The sequence below is a fragment of the Hyaena hyaena genome, unplaced genomic scaffold (genome assembly GCF_003009895.1).
Source record: "Hyaena hyaena isolate Hyena2069 unplaced genomic scaffold, ASM300989v1 scaffold_1186, whole genome shotgun sequence".
Classification (NCBI taxonomy): Eukaryota; Metazoa; Chordata; class Mammalia; order Carnivora; family Hyaenidae; genus Hyaena; species Hyaena hyaena.
This window is the reverse complement of record NW_024081820.1, coordinates 199,372-214,511: the sequence shown is the minus strand read 5'-3', so window position 1 is coordinate 214,511 and position 15,140 is coordinate 199,372. Positions and strand designations below refer to the sequence as shown.

General features: G+C 44.4%; 1 protein-coding gene across 3 annotated transcripts in view; it reads left to right on the top strand.

Annotated features, from left to right (window-relative positions):
• The window catches only part of ZNF84 (zinc finger protein 84), a 59,601-nt gene that overhangs the window by 30,569 nt on the left and 13,892 nt on the right, over nt 1–15,140 (top strand). Inside the window, exons 1-3 of one of the 3 annotated variants that reach the window (XM_039222769.1) lie at nt 4,471–4,572; nt 5,872–5,977; nt 13,321–13,523. The exons of 1 other annotated variant lie outside the window; for it this stretch is intronic. In XM_039222769.1, the coding sequence (XP_039078700.1) occupies nt 13,515–13,523 (9 nt within the window). In that variant the 5' untranslated portion in view covers nt 4,471–4,572; nt 5,872–5,977; nt 13,321–13,514. Of the gene's footprint in view, nt 1–4,470; nt 4,573–4,656; nt 5,340–5,871; nt 5,978–13,320; nt 13,524–15,140 lie in introns of those variants that run through there. One more of the 3 variants, XM_039222771.1, reaches the window with a different exon arrangement.

Here is a 15,140-nt window from a genome sequence, read left to right as displayed (position 1 = left end):
AAGTGGAAATTAAAGTGAAACATAGGTATACAGATGACCCCAATCTGGAGATGAGAGGTGTCCTTGTAAGAAAGGAGATTAGGACGCAGACTCGCGGAGGGCCAGCCGTGTGAGGACCCAGCGCCCGCGGGCCAAGGACACGGGAGGGAAGGACACGCAGGGAAGGCAGGTCCCGGGCGGGACCTGCGCTCAGGTTAGTGGTGGCGTCTCTTTCCACGGTTTGTACTGGTGACGGGTCACAGGTAGGGTGGCCTGTGACTGAGGTTGTCCCCTCCCCTGGGAGAGGGGGTTCTGGGTCCTACAGGGTTCTTGCTGGAACTGTGCTGGCCACCTTTCCCCGCAGGAGGGCTGAAACCCCCGAACATGTGAATTATAATAAACCCAGGGTGTCACGCTAGGAGACGTTGAAGAGGAGAGCGCCTGTTTTGCACCTGTGGCTCTTGGTCTATCAGCCTCCAGGGTGTCAGAAGCCACAAGGCCGGGACATTGAAAACCACAAAGTCAGGATGTCGCGCCCTCAAGCTTCTAGGTGTCACCTATTTATCACCACCCTTGCCTCCGGCTCACATCTGACTAGCTGCTTGCTCTGTCACTGGCAAACTAGTACACTTGGAGTTAGGAAATTAGCTTCCCACATGGCGACAAAATGAAATGAGATCAGTACTTCCCGTTATATGCATACACACAGCTCCAGAAAGATTAAAACCGAAATGTCAAACCAAAATGCTGAAACTATTAGAAGATAATACAAGGAAATATTTTACGTTCAACGAAGAAATATTTCTTTCTGTTTTCTCTTTCAAGGGGAAGATTTCTCAGCAAGACACGAAAGGAAACCATAAAAGAAAATCTAGATACATTTCATAATGTCAAAACTAAAATCCAAGGGACCAACATTTTTATAATCTAAGTTCAAAGGAAGTGAATGAAGCAAAAAAATTAAAACACGTTGCACATTGAGGGTTAGTAAACAGTATACATTCAATTCCATAAATCTAGTAGAAAAAGATAACCTGACAGAAAAATAGGCAAAGGATCATTGACAATCTATGAAATAAAACCCCAATTGTGTGGAAATATATACACTTCAGCAGTGATCACTGAGACACATTATCTGTATGTTCTGCATTTCAAATATTAGTCCAGTTTTTAAAATTTTGATCTTAACTATCTGTATCTTGCCACTAACTCCTCCTGATGTTCCACCATTAAACAGCATACTAACTTTATGGTTATTATATCTTTTTTTATTATGTTAAAGTAGCTAACAATTTTTTCTAACTTGTTATTTTTTTTAAATTATTTTTTGAGAGGGGGCAGGGGGGAGGCGCCTGAGTGGCTCAGTCGGTTAAGCATCCGACTTCAGCTTGGGTCATGATATCACGATTTGTGGGTTCAAGCCCCGTGTTGGGCTCTGTGCTGACAGCTCAGAGCCTGGAGCTGCTTCAGATTCTGTGTCTCCCTCTCTCTCTGACCTTCCTCTGCTCATGCTCTCTCTCTTTCAGAAATAAATTTAAAAAACATTAAAAATTAAAAAGAGAGAGGGGGCAGGGGGTCAGGCAGATGGAGACAGAGAGAGAACCTTAAGCAAGCTCCACACTTGGCACAAAGCCCGACATGGAACCCCATGCAGGGCTCAGTGCCATGCCCCTGGGTTGTGACCTAAGCTGAAATCAAGAGTTGGATGCTCAACTGACTGAGCCATCCAGGTGCTCCTCTAATTTTTTTTTTTTTTAAACTCTGGAATGTAGAGCGCCTGGTTGGCTCAGTGGTTAGGCGTCCAACTTCGGCTCAGGTCATGATCTTGCGGTTTGTACGTTTGAGCCCCGTGTCGGGCCCTGTGCTGACGGCCAGCTCGGAGCCTGGAGCCTGTTTCAAATTCTGTGTCTCCCTCTCTCTCTGACCCTCCCCTGCTCACGCTGTCTCTCTCTCAGAAATAAATAAAAACATTTAAAAAATAAAACTCTGTACTGTATTCTACTGTATTCTTTTTATTATTAAAAATGTTTATTTATTTTTGAGACAGAGCGAGAGACAGATCTGAGCAGGGGGAGGGGCGAAGAGAGAGGGAGATACAGAATCCAAAGCGGGCTCCATACTCTGAGCTGTCAGCACAGAGCCTGACGTGGGGCTTAAACCTACCAACTGTGAGATCAGGACCTAAGCTGAACTTGGCTGCCTAACTGACTGAGCATCCCAGGCGCCCCTGGAGTGAATTTTTAAAATGTTTATTTATATTTAGAGAGAAAGAGCATGCATTCAGGGGAGGGAAAGATACGGAGAGAGAGAATCCCAAGCACACTCTGCACTATCAGTGCAGAGCCCAATGTGGGGCCTGATCCCACAAACCATGTGATCATGACCTGGGCAAAATCAAGAGTCAGATGCCCAACCGAGCCACACAGGAGACCCTCTTAGTAGTTATGTTTGGGTAGTCATAATCAAGTTTAGCCTGAGCTTCCTTTTCAAGTCATACATGTCGATTTTGGTCTCTTTCTGCTAATAAATAGAAACAGTTCCTTCTATTTCCTCTGGAAATTTTTATATGTAAGAATTCTCTGATCACTGGATGTTTGAAAGAATTCCCTGGAAACTCAATGATTGATGCTTTTTGGCAGAGAATCTCTGAAATTGTCCTCATTTTTATCCAGAATGTGTTTTTCTCTTTTCTCTCTCTCTTTTTTTTTTAATTTTTATGTTTTTTTATTTATTTTTGAGGGTCATGAGACAGTGCAAGCAGGGGAGGGTCAGAGAGAGAGGGAGACACAGAATCTAAAGACAGGCTCCAGGCTCTGAGCTGTCAGCACAGAGCCTGACGCGGGGCTCAAACCCACAAACCGTGAGATCATGACCTGAGCGGAAGTTGGACGCTAAACCCAGTGAGCCACCCAGGCACCCCTCTCCTTTCTTGAACTGAATTTGACACATCCATCCCAGGTCAATCATTTAATTTCAAAATTCTTAGCATAGAGAGAATTCTCATCCAATATCCTATATGTCTATGGCTGTTCTCATTTTATCATCTTTTCCTTCTCTCTTTTTTTTTTTAAATTTTTTTTTAATGTTTTATTTATTTCTAGAAGAGAGAGAGAGACAGCGTGAGCAGGGGAGGGTCAGAGAGAGAGGGAGTCAGAGAGAGGGAGTCACAGACTGAAACAGGCTCCAGGCTCTGAGCTGGCAGTCAGCGCAGAGCCCGACGCGGGGCTCGAACCCACAAACTGCGAGATCATGACCTAAGCGAAAGTCGGACGCTTAACCGACTAAGCCACCCAGGCGCCCCTCCTTCTCTCTCTTTATAAGAATAGTGACTTAGAACTTTCTCCCACAGCACTTGAATTATGGATCAACTTTATTTTTTTCTGTTAATTCCTGTCTGTTTAATATAAATGTATTAATAAATGTTTTTTATTTCCTCAGTTGGATTCCTTTTTTTAAAATTTTTTAACATTTATTTTTTTAAGACAGAGCATAAGCAGGGGAGGGGCAGAGAGAGAGGGAGACACAGAATGTGAAGCAGCTCCAGGCTCTGAGCTGTGAGAACACAGCCCGACGAGGGGGCTCGAACCCACGAACCGTGAGACCATGACCTGAGCTGAAGTCAGTCGCTTAACTGACTGAGCCACCCAGGCGCCCCTGGATTCTTTTTTTTTTTTTTTCAATTTTTTTCATTTATTTATTTTTGAGAGATAGAGTGAGACAGAGCATGAACGGGGAGGGGGAGAGAGAGAGGGAGACACAGAATCCGAAGCAGCTCCAGGCTCTGAGCTGTCAGCACAGAGCCCGACGCGGGGCCTGAACCCATGAACCCTGAGATCATGACCTGAGCCACAGTCCGATGCTTAATGGACCGAGCCACCCAGGCGGTCCTGGATTCTTAAAACCAATTCTCTCTGTCTCTGTCTCTTTTTTTAATGTATTGATAGATTTGGATTCCCAGTCCTTTAAATCGTAATCCTTTAGGTTTTTCCCAAATGCGCGTTCACGCAACTTGGTCCAGGGCGCGTGGTCGCCCTCGCGTCTCTAGGCAACCGGCGCTCCTCAGACGCCGGACGCCTACGTGCCGCGGAGCTTTGTGGGAAATGCAGTACAAAGGCCACTTCCTTGAGTGAAGCTGACAAAAAAAAAAAAAGAAAGAAAGAGAAAAACAAAGGCGTCTTTCTCTCGCGCACGCGTACTCGCACTCGCACGGCCACCAGCGCGTTCGGGTTGCGCCCCTTCTCTTTGTCCTTCGCCGCCAAGCGACAGGCGAGTGTGGGCGCCTGCGGGCGCGCGCCCGCGTACCGGTGCGCGCGGCCCCCTGCCTCGCTGCCGCCGGGTCGGGGTTCCGCGGGCCCGCTGGCTCCTCACGGAGGCGCGCGGGTGGGGCCGGGGGCGCGTGCGGTGGGGGACGGGGCGGCGGCGGGGGGGGGCACGGGGGGGGGGCCCCCGCGGGCGCGGGTCACGTGGTCCCCGGGCCTGCGCGTCCGACGACTGAGGCCTGCGGTCGGTGCTGGCGTTTCTGCGGGGTCTGGGCTGGCGGTTGGGGCCGCGTGTGGAGGCTCGCGGGCCGGACTCGGCGGCCGTGCGTAGGCTGTAGGCTTGGGGGCCTGAGGGCGTCGGCGCGGGGGTCGGGGTTCGCCGGCGGGGCGTGGGGGGAGTGCGGGGGCGCCGCGGCCCCGGGCCTCTGGGCCATTGCTCGGGGGAGGCCTTTCCGTCGGGTTTGTGAAGGCGGCGCCTCCCCGCCTGGGGCCCCGGACGCGGGGCGCAGTGTGGCCGGTCCCGGGCTGCGCCCAGAGCTGGTCCTTGAGGCGTCGGGCGGTGCGGGGACTTCTTGCTGGGCCCCCCGCCCTGACTTACCCACTCGGCTCTCCTTGGATCAGTAGGATTGTTTCTAAAGGCTCGACACCAAACACAACCCCCGAACCGATTCTGGCAATAACCGGCCGCCGTGGCCGGGACAACAATGGCCTAGAGTTCTTACGGCAGATGTGGTCCGCCCGCGTTTCCTGGGCCTCACATTTATCAGCTGAACGTGAGGGAGCGAAAAGAAATGGTGTTTTCCCCCCTAGCTCTGATGCTTTTTGCTGTCATTAAAACATCTTTCATTTTAATTACTTACCGTTTGTTTCTTCCGTGCGGTGGCGGACTGAAAGTGCTCGGCTTGCCTGCTGTGTTCTTGGATTAGGGAGTTTAAGGTTTTAAAAAATAATGTTTATACTTTTCTCTGTTATAAATGTAAAATGTGTTCACTGCAGTCTGGAGCAACTTGATCCTCAGATTCAAGTGAAAATCTTCCATGATCCCATCACCAGGACACAGTCACTGTTGGCGTTTTAGTACGTTTCTTCTAGTCAGTAAATGTAGGTCTAGTTTTGGTGCATCTTCTGTTTCCTTTAAAAAACAGGTTAGGAGTATGCAGCTCGAAGCCATTACAGTGTATCACACATACGTTTTCTTCACGTGAGCTGTTTTGTTCCGCGCGGGGGGTTATTTAGCTGGCCCCGAGAACTTCTGTTTTCATCCTTAACTCTGCCCTGGTGGCATTATTTCTGGACAGTGGACTGTATGGCGTCTGCGCTGGAAATCTGAACAGAGACTCTGGGGGCCTCTGTCCACCTCTTCCCGCAGCGTAGTGGGAGGAGGGGCGCTGTGACTGCAGGTCTGAGGGGCACCGGGGGGGGGGGGGGGGACCAGTGGCCCAGGTTTGCCACGTCGTAGGTGTGTCATCCATGTTGGGCAAGTCGCTGAGCCTCCCTGTGCCTTACGACTTTCTGTAATGTGTCCTGAATGCATTAAAAAAAAAAGGTACTGTGATGTTTAAAATGTCTGTCACAAGCTAATTAAAGTAAACATTTTTTATTATTCTCTACTTTTCCCCTGAAATTCCTTCAGAACTTGGCGCTAAGTGGAGCTGCAGGATAACGGTTGCACCTTCCTTCTGAACGTAAACGTGAGAGCTGTCACAGGGAGAGCTGCTGTGATGCGGGAGACCGCCAAGGTACACGACAGTACCACCCAAGTTCAATTGGGCCAAATCGTACAGTGAAGGGCTTAGGCTTCATTTGCTGAGAGGACATGTGGGAGCCAAATATAAAAGAGTTCAGGGAATAACTTCTCTCTCAGGGGCCAGCTTTCAAAAACATTCGTTTAAATTAGAGTAAGGTTGAATCTCCCCCTTTTTTTTTTAACCTTTTTCTTAAAAGTGTTTATTTATAGGGTCGCCTGTGTGGCTCAGTCAGTTGACCGGCCAACTTCAGCTCAGGTCATGATCTCAGGGTTTGTGAGTTCAAGCTCCATGTCAGGCTCTGTGATGACGGAGCCTGGAGCCTGCTTTGGTTTCTGTGTCTCCCTCTTTCTCTACCCCTCCCCTGCTCGCATTCTTTGTCTTTCTCAAAAATAAATAAACATTAAAAAAATTTTTTTAAAGACATTAAAAAAATTTTTTTAATGTTTATTTTGAGAGAGAGAGAGACACACAGTACAAATAAGGGAAGGGCAGAGAGAGAGAGAGGGAGACACAGAATCTGAGGCAGGCTTCAGGCTCTGAGCTGTTAGTACAGAGCCCAACGTGGGCCTCAAACCCTTGAACCATGAGATAATGACCTGAGCCAAAGTTGGATGCTTAACTGACTGAGCTACCTAGGCACCCTTCCTTTTTTTTTTTTGAAGATTTTATTTCTAAGTAATCTCTGCACCCAAAGTTGGGCTCAGGCTCACAACACAAGATCAGGAGTCACATGCTTCACCAACTAGGCCAGCCAGGTGCCCTCAGTCTGCATTTTTCTGAGTAATAAACTTCAATTTCATCAGAAATATTTGATTTTTTTATTTTTGTGTATTTATTTATTTATGTAAGTAGTCTTCATGGCCAGTATGGAGCCCAACACAGGTCTTGAACTCACACCCAGAGAGCAAGACCTGAGCCAAGATCAAGAGTTAGATGCTTAACCAACTGAGCAACCAAGGCGCCCCCATCAGAAATATTTTTTTTTAATTTTTTTTTAAATGTTTTATTTATTTCTAGGAGAGAGAGAGAGAGAGACATCGTGAGCAGAGGAGGGTCAGAGAGAGAGGGAGTCACAGACTGAAACAGGCTCCAGGCTCTGAGCTGGCAGTCAGCACAGAGCCCGACGCGGGGCTCGAACCCACGAACCACGAGATCATGACCTAAGCAAAAGTCGGACGCTTAACCGACTAAGCCACCCAGGTGCCCCGCCCCATCAGAAATATTTTAAAACTACCACACTGATGGCTGGTCACACCCTGTTGACCTGAGATTCTCAACTCTATTTTCTGTAGTTTGTCTACATCACTTTGACTTAAGTTTTCCACTCTTGATAGGTTCTCACTGAAACCCAAGTAAACTTCACTGAGTAGTCTTTGACAACAATTGTAAAGGAAATTTTAAAATCATATTGTGAATTTGGCTGTCTGTTTAAGGAAATGGTTTCAATGAGAAACAGTTTTATTTGTCACAGTGCCAGAAATTTTATTATGAGAAATGAAATGAAAGTGTAATGCAAAGGAAATCAGATTTGTTGTAGGTGTATTTTCTTGGTTTGTGGTGTGTGTGTGTGTGTGTGTGTGTGTGTGTGTGTGTGTTATAATTGATTGGGTTTTTTTTTAACCACACGGGTTTTTAAATTAAAAAAAAATTAATGTTTATTCATTTTTGAGAGAGGGAGACACAGAATCCAAAGCAGGCTCCAAGCTCTGAGCTGTCAGCACAGAGCCTGAAGTAGGGCTTGAACTCACAAACTGTTGAGATCATGACCAGAGCCCAAGTCAGATGCTTAACTGACTGAGCCACCCAGGTGCCCCTAAGTTTTTTTAATAGTTAAATTTATTCACTTTTTATTTTCAAAAATTTTTAATTTTATTAATTAATTTAATTAAATGTTTTATGTTTATTTATTTTTGAGAGACAGAGAGACAGAGCGTGAGCAGGGGAGGGACAGAGATAAAGGGAGACACAGAATCTGAAGCAGGCTCCAGGCTCCGAGCTGTTAGCACAGAGCCTGACACGGGGCTTGAATTTAGGAACCACAAGATCATGACCTTAGCAGAAGTCGGCCGCTTAATGGACTAAGCTACCCAGGGCCCCCCTCCCCTTTTTTTTTTTTTTTTTTTAAGTTTTTAAAATATTTGTTTATTTTTGAGAGACAGAGTGTGAGCAGGGGAGGGACAGAGAGAGGGAGACAGAGTCCGAAGCAGGCTCCAGGCTCTGAGTTGTCAGTACAGAGCCCAACACGGGGCTCAAACTCCCGAACCTCAAGATCTTGACCTGAGCTGAAGTAAAAATGTTTATTTTTGAGCGAGAGAGTGAGAGAGAGCATGGGGGAAGGGCAGAGAGAGAGGGACAGAGGATCAGAAGTAGTCTCCACACAGCATGGAGCCTGACATGGGGCTTGAACCCACAAACTGAGAGATCATGACCTGAGCTGAAGTCGGACCCTTAACTGACTGAGCCACCCAGGCACCCCGTGTTTGTTTATTTTTTAGAGAGAGAGAGTGGGGAAGGCGCAGAGAGCCAGGGGACAGGATTAGAAGCAGGCTTCATGCTAACATTTTTCTTAAAAATATCTAAATCGGTTCCACATCTGTCAGCCTGGAGCCTGATGTGGTACTCGATCCCACTAACCAAGAGATTATGATCTGAGCTGAGAGATTATGACCCTTAACTGACTGAGACACTCAGGCACTCTATTGACTTTTTTTTTTTATTGTGGTTTTTGCCTTTGTGTCATGTATAAAGAAAACCCACCCCAAATTGTATAAATACTTTTGTTTTCTTCAGATATTATCTTGGTTTAAATTCAAATCCATCTTGAAGTAGTTTGTTGTGATGGATGAGGTACAAATGTAGCTTTATTTTCTTTCAAATGTTAATCACTTCTCTTCATTAAACAACCCAGTTTTACTCATGGCTTTGAACTGCCACATTCCTTGTGTTATAAATTCTTATGTGTTTGGATTGTTATACTTTATCTGCATGTCTTTTCTGCAGCCAGTGTCAAATGCTTTTGTAATCATTTAATTTTAGAATACATATTGATAGTACGTGGACTTGTTCACATTCATTATTTTATATTTCTAAAAGTGTCAAGAGGCACCTGGGTGGCTTAGTTGCTTGAGTTTCCGACTCTTGATTAGGGCCCAGGTCATGATCTCAACAGTTCGTAGGTTCGAGCCCTGCATGTGGCTCTGTGTTGACAGCGTGGAGCCTGCTTCAGATCCTCTGTACCCCCTTCTCTCTGCCCCCCTCTCTCTCCCTCCCCTGCTTACTCGCTCTTTCTCTCAGAATAAATAAATAAATAAAAGTTTTTTTAAGTGTCCACGCTGTTCCTGAACCTTTTTCTTCCAGATGAACTTTACAATTGCTTGTGAAAGAAAAATTTTTAGAGATTATGATTGGAGTTAACTAAAGATATAAATCATTGGGGGCTAAATTTTCTTTACTGCAAGTCTTATCACAGAGCAAGATCAAACTGTGCATGTACGAAGCCTATTTCTATAGTCCCTTTGGTATTTTAGTTTGTTTCTTAGGGACTTTACATGTTTCTTGTTCAAGTATATTCCTGCACATTTTATATGTTTTTTTCTTTTAGAATAGATTTTATTTTCTACCTGTTTCTTTTAAGCTTATTCATTTAATTTGAGAGAGAGGAAGAGGGTGCGAGTGTGAGCAGGGGAGGGGCAGAGAGAGAAGAAGAGAGAGAATCCTCTGCACTGCTAGCTTGGAACCCAACATGGGGCTCGAACTCACAAACCGCAAGATCATGACCTGAGCCAAGATCAAGAGTTGGACATTTAACCGACTAAGCCACCCAGATGCCCCTATTTTCTCTCTTTTTATTATTTTATGTAAGAAGTCTGTGTATATTATAGAACTAAGTTTATTGACTTGGAGAAATGGTCTTTGCATGTAGGGGGAGGAGAAGTTTTTAAATGTGGTCACGTACTTAGACTTTTGTTAAAAATATCCAAATAGTTTCCCTATCTCTTTTTTAAAGTTTATTTATTATTATTTAAAAAAATTTTTTGGGGGGGCGCCTGGGTGGCTCAGTCGGTTAAGCTTCTGGCTTCGGCTCAGGTCATAATCTCACGGTTCATGGGTTTGAGCCCCGCATTGGTGTCTGTGCTGACAGCTCCAGATTCTGTATCTCCCTCTATGTCTGACCCTCCCCTGCTCAGGCTCTCTCTTTCTCTTTCAGAAATAAAACATTTAAAAAATAAATAAATAATTTTTTTAATATAATTTATTTATTTTTGAGACAGAGTACGACTGGGGGAGGTGTAGAGAGAGAGGGAGACCCAGAATCTGAAACAGGCTCCAGGCTGTAGGCTCTGAGCTGCCAGCATAGAACCTGATGCGGGGCTTGAACCCACGAACCGTGAGATCATGACCTGAGCCGAAGTCAGACGCTTAACTGACTGAGCCCCCCAGGCGCCCGTAAAGTTTATTTTGAGAGAGAGCATGCATGCACGAGCTGGGGAGGGGTAGGGAGAGAGGGAGAGAGAATCCCAAGCAGGCTGTTAGCACACAGCCCAATTCAGGGCTCGATCTCGTGAACTTCGAGATCATGATATGAGCTGAAATCGAATGCTAGTCTGACTGAGCCATCAGGTGCCCCTCCCCATCTCTTAAAAATGGTTCTCTGTCCTGGTGATAGAAGGAATTATAGTTGTTTCTTATTTAACTTCTGTACGTTTCTGAATTTTGCCATCATGTTTTACTGTTAAAATAGTAATTATAGCTAATACTTGTTTAGTGCTCATGTCTGCCAGCTCCTGTTGTAAGATGCATGTATTTTCACTGTTGAAGATGTAAAGATGTGAAAGAGAAGAGCTTGGTGTTTTGTTTATTGTTTTTTTTTTAATTTGTTCCCCACCTCCACCAATTAAAAAATTTTTTTATATTTATTTATTTTTGAGAGAAGAAAGACAGAGGGGAGGGGCAGAGAGAGAGGGAGACACAGAATCAGAAGCAGGCTCTAGGCTCTGAGCTGTCAGCACAGTGCCTGACGTGGGGCTTGAACCCACAAACTGCGAGATCATGACCTGAGCTGAAGTTGGATGCTTAACCAACTGAGCCACCCAGGCACCTTGAGCTTGGTGTTTTAAGTGCTAATTTTTAGTGTGATTTGGAGGTAGCAGGCTATTCATCACTTGTGTTTTTGTGAAACACAGTGACTGAATGTGTACCAACTCAGCCACCCAGGTGCCCCCATCTGACATGATTTTAGTACTAAGTGCCTTAAATAGCAAGAAAGAGAAATAATATTCCAATTCTGATACTTAATAACTGTGCAGGTATACTAAATCACTTTAAAAATCTCTACTTTCTGGGGTGCCTGGGTGGCTCAGTCAGTTAAGCATCCAACTTTGGCTCAGGTCATGATCTCACAGCTCGTTCGAGCCCCGCCCGCGTCGGGCTCTGTGCTGACAGTTCAGAGCCTGGAGCCTGCTTCAGATTCTGTGTCTCCCTCTCTCTCTGCCCCTCTCCCACTCCCTCCCTCTCTCTCTCTCTCAAAAATGAATAAATTAAAAAATAAAAAATAAAAACCTCTACTTTCTGTAAAATGGAGATTATGTTAAATGCCTCATTGGGTTGTCTGTGAGTGTCAAATTATAACATGCTTAGTATTTTCCCTTACATATAGAAAGCATTCGAGTGTTAGCTGTTGTTATTACAAGGAATAGTCCCTTTCCTTTTATTATTTCATTTATTCCTCAGAATCCCACTGTTAAATGGGCCCAAATATCCACTTTATCCTCACAATTGTAGCAATTTAAAAAATGGCAACAAAGGAACATTTTTTTGAGTATGGAGTGCCCTTACATAGTGATTAAATCATACTCTTTGAGAAATAGAAAATCTCTGTGTGTCAGACAACATAGCTTTAAACATATAGACCCAAGTATCAACAGGATTATAAGGAAAGATTTACCAATCTGTAATCCTGTTGGGAGACTTTAACATACTGCTGTCAGAAATTGATAGAACTGGCAGACATAAATTGAGAAGGGTATAGTGAGCAAAGACTCATAAATATGAAGTTTGTCTGTTTTTGTTCAAAGCCATATAGCCAGTGAAGGGAAAAGGTAGTTGAAACAAGTCTGTTTTAATACAAATCACTTAAGCTCTCCAAAATTCCATCTACCTAAAATATATATATATTTTTTAATGTTTTTTTATTTATTTCTGAGAGAGACAGAGACAGCGTGAGCAGGGGAGGGTCAGAGAGAGAGGGAGATACAGAATCTGAAACAGGCTCCAGGCTCTGAGCTGTCAGCACAGAGCCCGACGTGGGGCTCGAACCCACAAACCGCGAGATTATGACCTGATCCAAAGTCGGATGCTTAACCGACTGAGACACCCAGGTGCCCCCCATCTACCTAAAATAGAGTTGTACTTCATGGCACCTGTTAATGTGATTTATACAGTAGTGTCCACAGTGATCAATGAATGGATCTCAGAATTACTTCATTTCTGATATTTCTGTATCTGTTTGCAGAGTCACAGACTCTGCTGTTCGTTTGTACTATATTTTGTTCCTAATACTAGATAACTCTATTTCAGTTCTTCAGAACACAGATAATCAGCGCACCTGTGTGGCTTAGTTGGTTAAATGTCTCTCTCTTTTTTTTTTTTTTAAGTTTTTTAATGTTTGTTTATTTATTTTGAGAGAGAGAGACAGTGTGAGAGGGGGAGTGTCAGAGAGGGAAGGAGACACAGAATCTGAAGCAGGCTCTTAGCTCTGAGCTGTCAGCAGAGAGCCCTACATGGGGCTTGAACTCATGGACTGTGAGATTGTGACCTGAGCCAAAGTCGGATGCTCAACCAACTGAGCCACCAAGTTTCTACCGTCCCATATTTTTTTTTAATTTCTTTTTTTAATTTGTTTTTTAATTTTTATAGTTTATTTATCTTTGAGACAGAGAGAGACAGAGCATGAGCAAGGGAGGGGCAGAGAGAGAGAGGGAGACACAGAATCTGAAGCAGGCTCCAGGCTCTGAGCTAGCTGTCAGCACAGAGCCCGACGTGGGGCTCGAACCCACAAACAGTGAAATCATGACCTGAGCGAAGTCGGACGCTTAACCGACTGAGCCACCCAGGCGCCCTTTTAAATTTCTTTTTAATGTTAAGCGCCCAACTCTTGATCTCAGCTTAGGTCTTGATCTCAGGGTTGTGAGTTCAAGCTCGTGTTGGGCTCCACGATGGACGTAAAGCCTACTTGAGAAGAAAAACATAGAATCATGAATTTCTGGTTCCTAGCAAGAGAAGAAAAGATTTTAGGTGCAGTGTGAATATACCAGTAAAGTGCTTTTGTTCCTAAGTCCGCAGATCCTGGTTGCCCACAGTGAGCCTGCTTATGTGACGTAAGAGAGGAGCTCCTGGAGCCAGGAACCTGTCAGTGTGAGAGACCCGGCCACCACCGGACAGTGAGCGTCTGGGACAGAAGCAGAAGAGGCGCAGGGTGGAGCAGGTCTCAGATGTGCAACTCCTCTGGCCTGGGCAACAGAAAATAACCATGTTACAGGTGAGCTGATTGTGGCTTCTTTCTTATTTTCCAGGGGATTAGAAGAGGCATGTAAGTCTTCCAGTGAAAAAGAAAAATATAAGTAGTTCAGAAATCAGAGGGAAATAGCTTTGGAATAGAAGATCCAGGTTGGAACAAAACTGGAGCAGTTAGCATAACGTGGGCATCAAGAATGCCAGCTCTTTGCACAGTGGAAAATCTGTGTATAACTTTTGATTCCCCAAAACTTAACTACCGGTAGCCTACTCTTGACTGGAAGTCTTACCGATAACAGGTGATTAACATGTACAGTATTTTGTATGTGTATTATGTACTGTATTTTATGATAAAGCTAGAGAAAAGAAAATGTTAAGAAAATCATAAAAGAGAAAATAGATTTATAGTACTCTACTGTATTTATTGAAAAAAATCTGCTTATAAGTGGACCTGCACCGTTCAAACCCATAATGTTCAAAGGTCAGCTTTAATAACTATAGGGTTTTAAGAAGTCTTAAGATTTGAATTTTAATGAGCAATAGCGTCCTGCATTATTAATGAATTTGAGCTACAAACTTGGTTCTCAAATTTTTAGCAGTTGTAGTAAAGAAATAAGAATATTTCTATGAGTTGCGCTATCCTAAGAAAAACGTAAACTAATATTTCATAAAAAGTATTTCTTGTTCATTCTTTGATGACATCTTTGCATAAATGATATTGTTTGTGTGAGTAATGTTCTCCGAGAAATACAGTAAATACATGGGTCTTATGGTCATTTTCATAGTTTTCCAGACTGTGACCCAGAGAGAAAATGCCAAAGCAGCACTTAGTAATCATAATTTCTCTCTTTAAATGTGAAGCAGAATTCACATACCAAAAAGTACATAAAACTCTAAAAGTACAAAGTAATGAATTATTATTGACTGAATACCTGTGAAGCCACCATTCAGGTCAAGGAACAGAACATTCCAGCCCAGGTGAGGCCCTCCGTGTGCCTCTGCCAATCACAGCTTCTCCTCCTGACAGAGGAAACCAGGACCCTGACTTTTGTAACCATTTCCTTGCTTTTCTTTATGGTTTTACTCCTAAGTATTCATCCCTAAACACTGCAGTTTGGTGTTGTCTGCTGCAGTAGGTACTAATTTGTGCTTGTTTCTTTCATTTAACATTTTGTTTGTGAGATTCACTGCAGTTGGAATCTTCTCTCCATTTAAGGCAGCTTCTCAGTATCACCAAATCCAGTCAGTGGTCACATTTCCAGTTGTGTCTTAAAATTCACAAGTCATTTGCAGTTTGTTTGAATCAGAATCCAGGAAAGTTCGTACAGTGTCATTGGTTGATCTGTCTCTTAAGTCCTCTTAAACTATTGGTTCTTTTTTTTCTAGCCCCATTCTTTTTTTTTTTTAATGTTTTATTTATTTCTGAGAGAGAGAGAGAGCGTGAGCAGGGGAGGGTCTCACAAACCGTGAGATCATGACCTGAGCCGAAGTCGGACGCTTAACCGACTGAACCACCCAGGTGCCCCTAGCCCCATTCTTGATTGAAGAGGCCAGGGCTTTTATTTATTCTGTGGATTTCCCACTGTCTGCGTTTTGCTCCGTGTATCCCCACAGTGTGCCAGTGTCTCCTGTAAACGGGCAG